The sequence below is a fragment of the Gavialis gangeticus genome, unplaced genomic scaffold (assembly GCF_001723915.1).
Source record: "Gavialis gangeticus isolate Ggan-Ray unplaced genomic scaffold, GavGan_comp1, whole genome shotgun sequence".
In the NCBI taxonomy this organism is placed as follows: domain Eukaryota; kingdom Metazoa; phylum Chordata; order Crocodylia; family Gavialidae; genus Gavialis; species Gavialis gangeticus.
Genome location: NW_017729030.1, coordinates 9753498 through 9765998, shown reverse-complemented (window position 1 = coordinate 9765998; position 12501 = coordinate 9753498). Strand labels below are relative to the sequence as shown.

Here is a 12501-nt window from a genome sequence, read left to right as displayed (position 1 = left end):
AGGGGGCGGGGGGGGGGCGCTTGGGGGGGGGGGGGGGCTCGTGGCAGAGCCCGCCATGCAGCATGGGGCAGTGGGGGCACCAGGGATCACCACCCCCTGGCAGCACCTGGTGTGTGGGGGCTTTTTTTCTCCCAAGTGCTGGGAGCTGGGGTGGAAAGGGGGCAGCCATTGCAGGGCTGGGAGAGTGGGCAGGGGATGGGCCTGTGTGATTCAGAGATTCAACGTATTTGGCAGCAGCTGAATCTCTGAATCAGATTTGGCTGAATCGATTCAGGACAGTGATTCAAATCACCAAATCAAATCAATCTCCCCCAAATCAGCTAAATCCAAAGCAAATACTAGCTGCTTTGTACAAGCCTACTACAGACCTTTGGGTGCAGGAGTGAGCAATGCTTTGATGGAAAGAGACTTTGTGCTCTTGTAAATTCATTTAATCTCAGTGTCCCAAAGGAAGAAGACATGCAGATGCCAAATAGTTTGCCCTATTGGGTTAATGAAACAGGAAAATGGAAGCAGCCAGAAATGTAGTCCTAGCATGGTGAAGCGGTACGGGAAGCCAGGCCTTGTAACCAGAAAAGTTCACTCAGAGGAGACCCACTGTGTAGTTTGCCCACAAGCCATGGCACATACCAGGACTAGTGTAATTTCTAACATGAAGCTTCTTTACACGATGGTCAAACTTAAAAAAGGTGTCAGATTAGAAAAAAAAAAAATGGACAAAAAATAGCAAACTGCTGGAGCATCTCTTATTGTAGGTTTCCTGCCGAAGAACAACCCACCTGCAGGGAGTGATAACCCCTTCACATTTGGAAGAGCAGCACGGTTCTCACATTATGGCGGTAGATATTTTCTCCTCCTGGTAGCTTAACATCTACAGTACCTAGATTTATATATTGGAATGATGATGGGAGTAGACCAGCATAGTAGGGTCTTATGTAGTTCCTACCCCATTCTGTTTGTCTCTCAGACAAAAAATATTTTAAAAAAATACTGCAAGGAAAATTGAGCTTCTCTATGTGCAAGTGTTATCTTTCTCATTCTGAACTGGATTTTGACTCTTTTTAGTGTGGAGAGCCTACAATGAAAAGCCTTGTGTGACTATAGCACACAGGGGTGAAATAGGTAATGGAGAATGTGATGTAACAAGCATGGTAAACCATCTGACTTTCCTCCCTGCAGGAGTAATAAATGGAGAGATGACTGTGACACATGGTTTTGGTGAAATCCAGGTGGGTATCAGTTAACAAATAATGACCTTTCATCTTGAGAAACATAATGAAAATATCAAAGAAAGATTTGGCATAGTTTATGTTGTGTTTTGGCATATGGCTGTTGTGAAATTAATTAAGCAGTGAAATTAATCAATGACAAACATTTCTAAAAAGAAAATCTGTTGCCAGTCTGTAACATTATGAGCTTCAGTATCCCCGTAGGACATACTATACCAAAAAGATGTTTATATAAAGTGTTTAGTCTGATCCTTTGAGCAATTTTAGTTAGTCTGGCTATCTAATTAACATTTTAGATAGAATAATGCATAAGAGTAATTGTACAAATTAGGAGCCCTGATTTGCAGAGTGTCTTACCTGTTAGACAAAAGATCTGTGGAGCACCAATGCCAGCACATGTTGATGTATGCCAGTGATTCTCAAATAGGGTGTTGCACCCTATGTAGTTAGCACTGTTAGGTGTGAAAACATGATTCGCAAGCTAAACCCAGAGATTTCAAATAGAAATACATGTTTAAAACCATTTTGTTCTACTTTGGTCTTTCTGAGTTCTTTGTAACAGAAGAATTCCTCTATTTTTTCTGTAGTCAAAAATTGAGCAAAAACTGAGGTGGCATTTTACGAGCTTCAAGTCTAACAAGGGGTTCCTTCAGTCTCACAGGGGAGTGCAGGGGAAAGACGGAGAACCACTGATGTATGCTCTTGTTCTCTGGTAGTTTATGGACAGATATGGGGCAGGATGATGCTTATCAGGAGCACAGAGGAAAAAGTGTTGATTAGAGATTGCAAAGGAAGAAGGCAACATGGGGTGAAACTAGGGCTGTCAATTTATTGCAGTTAATTCATGCTTTAGGATGAAGTCCAAGGTCTCATAAACAGGAATCCTGGCTTTCTCTGTTTAAAAATCTGCAAATTCTCTGATTTGAAACCCCCGAAATCCATGATTAAAATGAAATGTCACAAATATTGTACATAAGTATATGGGTATCAGCAAAACGCAATGCTTTATTGATATATTTACAATTTAAAGCAATTTGGAAGCCTACCAGTGCCTCAAGCACTACAATAAAATAAATTCTAATTACCTATAAATTTTGGTGTTTGATTTAGTGTTTTTATCATGGAAAATCAGAGCTCCCCCTGCCCCCTTTCTCACCAGGGGACAGGTCCAGGCTCCTCACTCCCCATCCACAGCCCCCTGGACCTGCTGGTGTCCCTTGCCCCCCACCCTCCCCTGCCCTGCTGGAGGGGGCCCCCAGCTGCCAGGGCTACAGGCCAGGGACCTAGGTGCACAGTTCCTTGCCCCCTATAGCTGCATCCAAGCCCTGGCTGTTGCCAGCAGGAGGTGGAAGATGGTGTGGCAGAGCAGAGTGCGGATCCTGGCTCCCCCTCCCCCTCCCCCATGGGTATCATGGATGGAGCAGAGCCTGTTAGAGGAACAGGTGCATGCTGCCCACTGTGGGCTCGAGCTCCCCACCCTGCTGCCCTCCCTCCAGGGCCTCTGCAACCCAGCAGGTGGGCCCCAGCATGGCAGGGCAGAGTGGGGCTGGGTGGGGAAGCTCATTGCTTGTGCAAGCTCCATACTGCCATGACAAGGTGCCCTCTGCCCACCCAGCAGCAGCGAGGGGCACAATTCCACCCCATTGCCCCTGCTGCTGCTGGGTGGGCAAGGGGCACCTTGCTATGGTGGCGTGGGGCCTGTGGTGGCAGCACTGCACTTATTCCCTGGGTAGGAAGGCAGCAGGGCATGGAGCCCAAGCCTACCGCTGCCAGCCTGCCCCCACCCCATACACAAATCGGAGTGCATGTAGCGACAGAAAGCCAGTCCCCACTGCTGCCCCCAGCTCTGCCCTACTCCCTGTCCAGCTAGGCAGAAACCCTAGCACTGTTCAACCCCCTCCCTCCCTTACAATGGGAGCCTCAATTCCACCCACCTCTCCGCCCCCCACCAGATTGACCTGCGGGAGCTGCGCTCCAGGTTGCTGGGCAGCCATGCGTGTGTACGTGCACACGGCGCCCCCTGCCCAACCGCCATCCTCCTGCTCCCCCCAGCCTCTTGCAGGCTGCAACTCTTTCAGCCTGTGACGGGAAGCTCACCATTTCCCACATTTTTCTCCTTTAAAGAAGAAAATCCAGGTTTTTCTCCTTAAAATGAGAAAATCCAGGTTTTACCATGTTTTTTCTTGGTGAATGGAAAATCTGGATGCCTGCTCATAAGGCATCACTGACAGGGGAACAGATAACTAGAGGAACAGCTGATGGCATTTTATCCATATTTGTATATTATCACACAAACAACTATTGTGCTTTTTCTCTTTAAAAAGAGTACAATACAGGAAAGTGGTGGTTTGCTACTGAGAGTCCTGTGTGTGTGAATGTCAGGAGTGACTTAGGTCAATACTAAGACAAATCCCGCTGTGGCTTGTTATAATTTTCTTCAGATGAACTGGAATGGATCTTTTGGTTTCCAAGACCAAATCAATCTCTGAGGATCCTTTGGTGGTAATGTCATGGAGATGAGATTTTCAGAAGCATTGGCTTCCAGCTTAATTCTAGTCTGATTAAGTCAGTCACTAGCAGCAATAGGAATAGTTAATTAATAACATAACCCCTGTTCATTGTGGTCACTCTTTACATCAATAATCTAATAAATGCAAATTACTAGTGTTAATTGATACTTATCATTTACAAAGATATTCTTTATTTTCAGTCACTTTGGGGGAAAATGTTAACATTTCTATTTAAAAAATATGAATATCAGTAAGATGTTATACAGTACATTTTATAATCGTTTCCATAAGAATTTAGTGCAGCATGTTCTGGTACTAAATATAGTATTTTTTTTTAGCAGGAGTTTGGTTTGTTGTTTTAGACCCAGCTGTTCAGTTACTGAACAATAACAGAAAGAGATACTAGAGCTGTTTTTATGCTGATTTTTTTTAAGGCCATATTCTTATGTAGCTCTCCATGCATGTGTGTTATGCATGAATAAATTACTAAGAATGGAGCTAATAAGGTACATAGTGTAGAAACTGGCAGCTTTGTCACCGATCATGCAATGAGCTGTGGGAAAGAGGGGCTGAATTGTCTTTGTTTAGCCCCATTGCTTTAGTGAGGCAGCACGGGGTTCTACCAATGCACAATTCCCTACATGGTTAAGGCCTATAAAGGATGAGGAAACTCAGAAAAGAAGATGCTCCAACAAAAGAAGCTAAATGTTGCCTTGTCTCCAAAAACAGGAGTAGGACAGAAATAAAGTTGATAAATTTGAGTGAGCTGTTATTTTTGTTAGAGGGTAGGTAGTGATGAATGTATGCTGTCAAGGCAGTCTCCTTTTTAGAAATGAGGACCACGTGAAATCAGTCATAAAATGCAGAAATCCTAAGCCCTCCTAATTCATATATGCATGTTGATAAGTCAGAATAACCAGGGGGCAGGAGAAAGCCCTATATCTGACCCATACCTACCATTTATGGTAGATTTATACAAATGGTATGTTCCAGACCCTGTTATAAAAACAGTTAAAACCTGTTTGGCCTTTCTTGTGTATGCTAGAGAGAATCCAGTTATAAGCATGATACCTGACTCCTAAAAGGTATGTAGCATGATTTAAGAAAATAATTTAAACATACTTCAATCCATTTTACATAGATAAGACACCAATATGTGTATTAATTCTGTTAGGTTACTGCTGGGTCTGAGAACATAGTGGTTGTGTTTAATGGATATGATACTATGGATAATCAAAACTTGGAGTTTTCATTTCACAGGGAATTTTTTTTTTTGACATTTTGAATTGGAACAAACACTTTTTAAATTAAAGCTTTCTTCTGAATTTGTTTCCTGGTAACATTCATTGTAGAAAATTGAAATAAAAAATAGACCATGTTAACTACTGAAGACAGCTACTACTTATTTTGATCTAAAAAAGATAAGTTCTAATCAAAACTCTGTTCTCTTTGTAATGAAATCGTCTAAAAAAGATGTTCCAATTAATACTAACCAGCAACTGCCTTTAATAATTTTAAAAAATATTAGACTGTTACAATTATACACCAGTATCTATTACTGATATGCCACAAAATAATGTAAAAAAACATTTTTTTTTACATTTTGAAATTTGTTTCAAGTTTGATTGCCTCTTTTAACTTTAGAATATTCTAAAAAAAAGATTTTTTTCTAAATGAATTTTGCATTTCCAAATGGTTTTCCTACAGGTATTCTGATTGATAACAGTGTAATAAATTCTGCTAGACAAAACTGTCTTTTTTTTTCCTGATGGAAAAATTGTTCCAGTGAAAGAGTTCCAATCAGATCTGTAGCAACTATTTCAAGGTATGCACCAAGTAAAAATTTAAGTTTGGAACATGGTCTTCATGATCTCATCTCTATGGACAAAGTGTGCAAGACTGGACACAGGTTTGGGTAAGACCAGAGGTAACTTTTATAAGGTAATACAATAATACACTGGGCTAACGTTTCATTTACAATTAAGTATTTTAAAAAAAAATCATAAGGCCTACTTTTTTCTATCTGTACCCTTTTGAAATCTTAAGGCTGTGTCATTATAATAATATTGTATTAAAATTTTTCTAACTTTCTTAAATACAAAGATGACATTTTGTCAAATGTAAAAATGTTGATGATAGCACTGATTATTAAAGCTTTCCTTTACAAAAAGGTAACCCAAACCAAACAGAGAAATTTGCCACAGTTATTAATTTATCATATGCACAATGGATAACCAAAGAATGTCCAATATTCTGACAAATACCAGTTTCAGCTTTCAAAATTATGTATTTTGTCATTTATTTTCTAAGCAGTCTGGCAAGGACTTTGTACAAATGCAAGACTCAATGTTCTGAATTCATTTGTTCATTCTTCTTAGTGCAACATTAAAGCAGGCAACTCACTGAGTTGCTTATGTTGTCTAGATCAGAGAATCATAAGGTTAGAAGGGACCTCAACACCTGACAATCATTCTACTCAATGACAATGGCTGCTACTATCAGCACAAGCTTTGGCCCATCCTACTGATTTTTGTCAAATTCAAGATCAGCTCATCAGTTCCCAGGGAGATCACTGAGAATTGACAGTGAGCTAGGCCTGACAGAACTGGACTTTCTTGGCTCCACTTATCAGCTAATAGACATTTGTGTAATACTACTGAAACTTACTGAGTTACCAATTCACATCAGCTGAGGATCTAGTCTCTTGCTTGCAGTCTTCTTATAATATAAAAATTGCACTATTATTTAGAGAAAAAGGGACTGTCTGGAAATCATCAAATCACTATTGATTTATCAATGGACACACACGGATGGTCAAAAACAAGTTGTGCTCACATATACTGTAGTTTAGGCTGAGAGCACAGCTGCCATTTACCTTGCAACTAAAATCTAAATATTAAAAACATAAATATGTTAACCATATACATTTACACAAAACAGAAGTAGTAATATTACAGAGATGTAGTGTCTACTCTATGTAAACTACCTATTGTTAATATGGATACAGTATCAGAATAAATGATACTTGATATGTAACAAACCCTTCTTTAAAAACCAATGGCAGTAAAATAGCCAGAGTTCATATCCAGGCCTCAGTTAAATTCAAATTATGAAGTCAAATCAATTGAATGGTATATTGCTGAAATAGCAGCACTATGGGGAAATACAGAATGGCAGCTATTACCATTGTTGTCTGAGCTGGTGGTATCTTTCAGTAGTATTTGGGCACGTCTACCCCATCATTACTGTGCATTTAGTTTAGTACTTCTTTAATAAAGTACTAAACTAAATGTGCAATACCTAAAAGTTACTGTGCAGTAGCACCGGTGCATGGTTATTTAGTGACACTTAATGTGCATTAGCCTAATAATAACTGCACAGTAGACTATCAGCACAGTTTTTGCCATGACATGCTACTTCAGCGTTATTAGGCCAATATGCAGTAAGTGTCTCATGTAAATATACCCTTTAACTACAATTTGCCCCTTTAATGGGGTATAAGAAGTGTGGGGAGAAGACTTTCAATATGATCATCCTGTAGGCATGGAATGATCAGGAAAGGTTAACAGTAGCATCCAATACTGGCTTGGAGTTTGTGTCCTTAGACATTTATATCAGTGGAAGTTCACTAGGATTGCACAAAATAAGCAAACAAGAAGTGGTCACTCTTTAAATATTTCTCCTTTTTGCCCAAAGGATTGGGGGAGGGGGGTTACACACTTGATGGGAGTAGGATTAAGGGGAAAGGGGAGATTAACAGATGTTCTTTGCCAGTCTACTTGCATTGCTAATGTCTTTCAGAGCAGTGGCCTTTCTTTAAGCTCACATCATCCAGTCCAATGTCGCCAGTTCTCCCTTTTCCTTTTTCACCTTTGAAAATAACCTGGGGAAAAGATGAAGTCTGAATTAATAAAACTTGTGATGAGAATGGCTATGTGTTCAGAAAGGTCCCAGTCATAACATAACAAGAGCACGGCATGAAGGAACTCAGGCATGTCTCTGTTTTGGATCATTAAAGTGCATTTATGAATTCATCACTTTCTAAATGAGCTGTAGATCTGTGGATTCACATTTTGTTTTGTTTTGCTTTATTTTCAATTTCTTTGATCGCTTTGCAGTCCTTTGTATTTTCATATTCCTGCCAGACGCATATAAAGGGTGGAAATATCTAGTAGGCAGTTGTCAGACTGGGAATGGGGGCATCTCTTGCTAATGATCTTTCCATACAGATTTAAATGATTCCATTCACTGCTAAGATAGCCCACTTAGCTTCCTTCATCACAGAGGTAAGTTCTAGGCTGCATGTTGGGAACATGGGACTCATTGTGAGCATATGTTACTGTGAACACTTCCCTAAGTAGGACATCTATGTGCCCTTTTCACTCCAAGAGCAGATGGCAGTCTAGGCCTGACACCAGGCCACTGAGACTGCTCTCTGTTTGGTTCCCCATGATATAATATTTCATTGTACTGGGTGAAGTGGTCCCTAGCTTAAAACTACAGTTTGATAACTGCTTTGCTGCAAGTGGGGCTGCCTGGGCTTGAGGGGAAGAAGTGAGGCAGGGAGAGAGCCAGAGAGGAAGAAGGTGCCAGGGTGGGTACAGTAAAGTCTGAGTGAGGAAAGGGGGAACTGGAATGGCCCAATAAAGACTGTTTGTTTCTCAACAGTTTGCTGTGTGGTTGGAGACAACTGGTACTCCAATATCCCTTTTCTTTAAAAGAAAAAACACTCCCTCCTTCCCAGGAGCTGACTAAAAAGGAGCCACAGATCACTGGGGAGGCAAGGGACTGAAAAGAGCTGGATCTCAAAGACAGGGGCCTCCCCCTTGTGAAGCCATGCTAGGGCTAGCTGCAGGGTCCCCCTGAGGAGAGGGAGACCGAATAAAGCTGCTTTTTGGGGAGTCCCAAGAACGAACTTTCCCCTCTCCCTTGAATGGGGCATTTGATCCTTGCATGACAACCTCTAAATGTAATGTTGTTTTCAAAACATATCAAACTATCACAAGTTTTGTTTGAACACACTTTCTAAGGGAAGTTTTCATTTTCAAACAGACACTGCAAATTGCTCAGTGTGCACACTAGATAGTTCTGGCTTGTAGAAATGATACTGTCTGAATAAAAATGGTCTGTGATATGACCAAGCAAATGGTTTTTGGCTTGGATGTCAAAACATACTCAAACTAAGCTTTATATGTAAAAATTTATATAGTTGAGGGGGAAAGCTCAGTGGTCAAGTGGAATGAAAAGTGAGAGAACCACAGTGGAAATGTGCTATAGATGGCTCCTCAAAAGCAAATTAGTTGAGCCAGCTTTATATCGGTTTTAATCAATCCACAATCATCAAGTTTCCTCACCCATGCTGCTGCGTATTCAAAAGACCAAGCTGTTTGCTTTAACATGAGCAAATGTTATTTTTGTTCATAACTTGAAAATTAATTCAAACATTCCAGCTAGGTTCTCTCATTACAGTCAGAGGAGCCTGACACATGCCTACCCCTAAAAGAACAGAGGAAGCACTCAGTGACTGCCAAAATTGGAGTTGAACTAAACTGATGTAGGGAAATCAGTAGTCATTTAAAAAAAAGATAGATTGCTATCTTGAAATCCAGTTTGGCTTATGTTTATTAAGCTTGGTTTGTCTGTGACCGATGGGCTCTCTTAGTTGTGGTAGCTCAGATCTTTAAAAGTATTCTGACAAGACTACGGAAAAGCAGAGGATAAAGGGATGGAGTATGCATTTATAACCCATCTTCTAAGAGGGACTATACCTGGTTTACAAGTTTTAGTGACTGCTATTACTATTACTTTTATCTGTTTTTAATTGTAGGTGTTTTTACACGGATGGTGTAGGGGGAAACTAATGCAGGAGTCCAAATGATCTCTCCTATTACTCCAGGGCCAAATATAAATTCAATTGATTTCTAAATAAAATCAACTATAGGCTGGCACTGAACCAGTGCTCCACCTCCTAGTCCCCTCATTTTACTATACTAGAACAGCTTAACTAACTGTACTTACGCTCTTGATGCCTGAGCCTTGTAAAGTTAAGTGTGTTTGTCTCCAACCATGGCCACCATTTCTTCCCCAGACTGCTGGTCCGTGAGTACCATTTTTTCTTACAAATAGTTGGAGTGTACCAGGATGTAGCCCAGATACTTTGTGTCTAAAGGACAGACACAAGTCCCCTGAATGAGCCAACTGGCCAAGAGACAGGACCAGACGTGCTACTCTTCCCTCTTTGCCCTTGGATTCAGAGACTATAAGATACCGTCCACCTGCAAGAGAAAAAGAAGTTCTTTCAAAATGGTTTAATGCAGGGGTGGGCAAGATACGGCCAGTGAGGCCATTCTATCCAGCCTGTGGGGCACCTAAAAAATGTAGAAAATTAATATTTCTCTGCCCTTGGTTCCTGTCAAAAATGCAGGAATCAAGGGCAGTAGGACCCAGGGGAAGCCCAGCAGGCTCCAACAACAGCGGTGCCAGCCCAGCCCCACCCTGCCCCCCAGCTGGAAGCCCCAGCTGGGGCTTCTGGCCTAGGACCACATGGCTGCCCCATGCAGGAACCACAGGTAAGTGAGGGAAGAAGGGTGGAGGGAACCCCAGGCAGGGAAGGAGCATGGGGGGGGTGCAGAAGCTACCGCTTCCCTGTCCCATGGCCGGTGCCCCATGCTGCAGCTGCTTGCAGCCCGCACGGGGCTGCCTGTGCCTGCTCCGGACAGCCCTGTGCGGGCTGCAAAGGGCTGCAGCAGGGAGTGCCAGCCATGGGGCAGGGAAGGAGTCATGTTTCCCCCCCATGCTCAGCTTTTCCCTGGGCTCCCCTGCACAGAGAAAAGCTGCCCCTTGCCCACGCCATGGTTGGTGCTCCCTGCTGCAGCCGCTCACAGCCCACACAGGGCTGTTCGGAGCAGGCACAGGCAGCCCCAGGCCAGCTGTGAGCAGCTTCAGCATGGGGCAATGGGAATGGGGTGAGCGAGGGGCTGCTTTTCACCACCCCCCTGCGCTCAGCACCACCTTATAACCTGGCCCCACTGCCAGGCTGGCAGTGGGGCTGGGTTACAAGCTGGTGCTGAGCATGGGGAAGAGCGGCCCCTTGCTCGCCGTGTGGCTAGTGCCCTGCACTGCAGCTGCTTGAAGCCCACCTGGGACTGCCTGTGTCTGCTCCAGCCAGCTCCGCGCGGGCTGTGAGCACCAGCCATGGGGTGAGCAAGGGGTCGCTTTTCCCCACGCTCAGCACCGGCATCTTCCCTGCCAGCAAGCAGGGGGTCAGGGGTGTGTGCTCCGCAGGGCTGGGGGGGCACTGGGTATGAGCGGGCGGGGAGCCAGTGAGAGCACAGGGCCTGCACCAGTGCCCCAGGGTCAGTGCTAGCAGGGCCCAGAGCAGGGTGGCAGGAGCACGGGGTCCCAGCTGGCAGGGGCTCTATGGAGCCAGGCCAGCTCCCCCCTCTTCCTGCTGGTGCAGCCCAGCCTGGCTCCACAGACCTCTGCCAGCCTGCACCCCGCTTTGGGCCCTGCCAGTGCTGGCCCTGGGACATTGGTCCCAAGATGGTGACCAGGGGGCAGGGCACCCATCAAGGGGCAGGGCTACCCACACAGCCCTCAGCTGCTTGCCAAAACTGGGTAAGTGGCCCTATAACGAAGTTATAGGGGCTTAACTCTCACCTAAGCTCTGTCATGATCTCAACTAGTATGATGTGGCACCTAAAGTCCCCTATTATTTGGGTGGGGACAGAGCACACTGTACAAATCCATACAGCTTCATGCAAAACACAATTGCTGCTGTAGTGTAACAACACATCTTTTCCCCCCATTATCCTAAAAGTAATGGCACCTGCCTAGGAACTCATGGTGAGGACAGCCAAGAACTCTGGTCTCTACAGTGATTCAAGCAGATTATCTCCAGCTTCCCAGAAAAGTGGCCTCACCAAGTTGTGGGTTAGACCGGACAAGCACCCCTTTTGTGACTCCCGTTGCAGCTGGCTCCCTTGGAAGCCAAGAGTAGAGAATTCATGGGGCCAGAACAAGAGCAAGCAATAGGGAGCCTGATGCTGTAACCTACTGGTTATGGCAGTCCCTTGAGGAGGGAGCCCAGTGTTTTGGTCTCTACTGCAAGCGTTATTTCTGCATTTAAACCACCTTACTGATCCTGAGTCAGTCCATCTTGCTCCCTCTACTGCTTATGTTAGACAGTTGCTGAACATATGAACTTCATTCAGAAGCCTAGTCATATTCCCACTGCTTTAGGGAGCGATACCTACATAAAAATATTGGTTAATAAATAGAAAGCAGAGGTCCCTGTGGCAGTGCAAAGCCAAAATCAAAAACATATGTAATCCCCAATAAATTCTTCCACTGAGTCTTTCATGTTGGCATTTAAAGCTATGAAGAGAAAACGATGATAAATGAAACTTCACAGCTTACAAAAACCCTTTGACCAAACTAAGAAGGTATTAAAAAAATATTTCAAAGGTAAATGTTGGAATGGGACCCTAGAGGACACAGACTGATCTTGCAAATCTCAATTGACGAGGAACATGGGGATATAAGAGGTTAAAAATATCCAGCTGAGAACTCCATGTGTTCTAAACCAAAAACTAACAGCTTTCACCAGCAAACTGTCAAAATCAAAATTCACTGTAAGGGTCTTAACATTAATTAGGTTATAAAGGTCACATGAAATCTCAGCTATTCAAGTGAGCCTGGAAATATTTTTCCATTTTGCAGAGATATACAGCATTTAGCTAATTCTAAAAAAAAAAAAAAAA

The 12501-nt window shown here is 43.3% G+C and overlaps 1 protein-coding gene across 3 annotated transcripts in view; it reads right to left on the bottom strand.

The window, feature by feature from the left end:
- Positions 1 to 7401: 7401 nt before the first annotated feature.
- NPNT (nephronectin) overlaps positions 7402 to 12501 on the bottom strand; it is a 93930-nt gene continuing 88830 nt past the window's right edge. For all 3 annotated transcript variants that reach the window (XM_019521929.1, XM_019521931.1, XM_019521930.1), the window contains 2 exons: positions 9758 to 10014; positions 7402 to 7622 (listed from right to left, as the gene is read on the bottom strand). In XM_019521929.1, the coding sequence (XP_019377474.1) occupies positions 7527 to 7622; positions 9758 to 10014 (353 nt within the window). In that variant the 3' untranslated portion in view covers positions 7402 to 7526. The remainder of the gene's footprint in view (positions 7623 to 9757; positions 10015 to 12501) is intronic.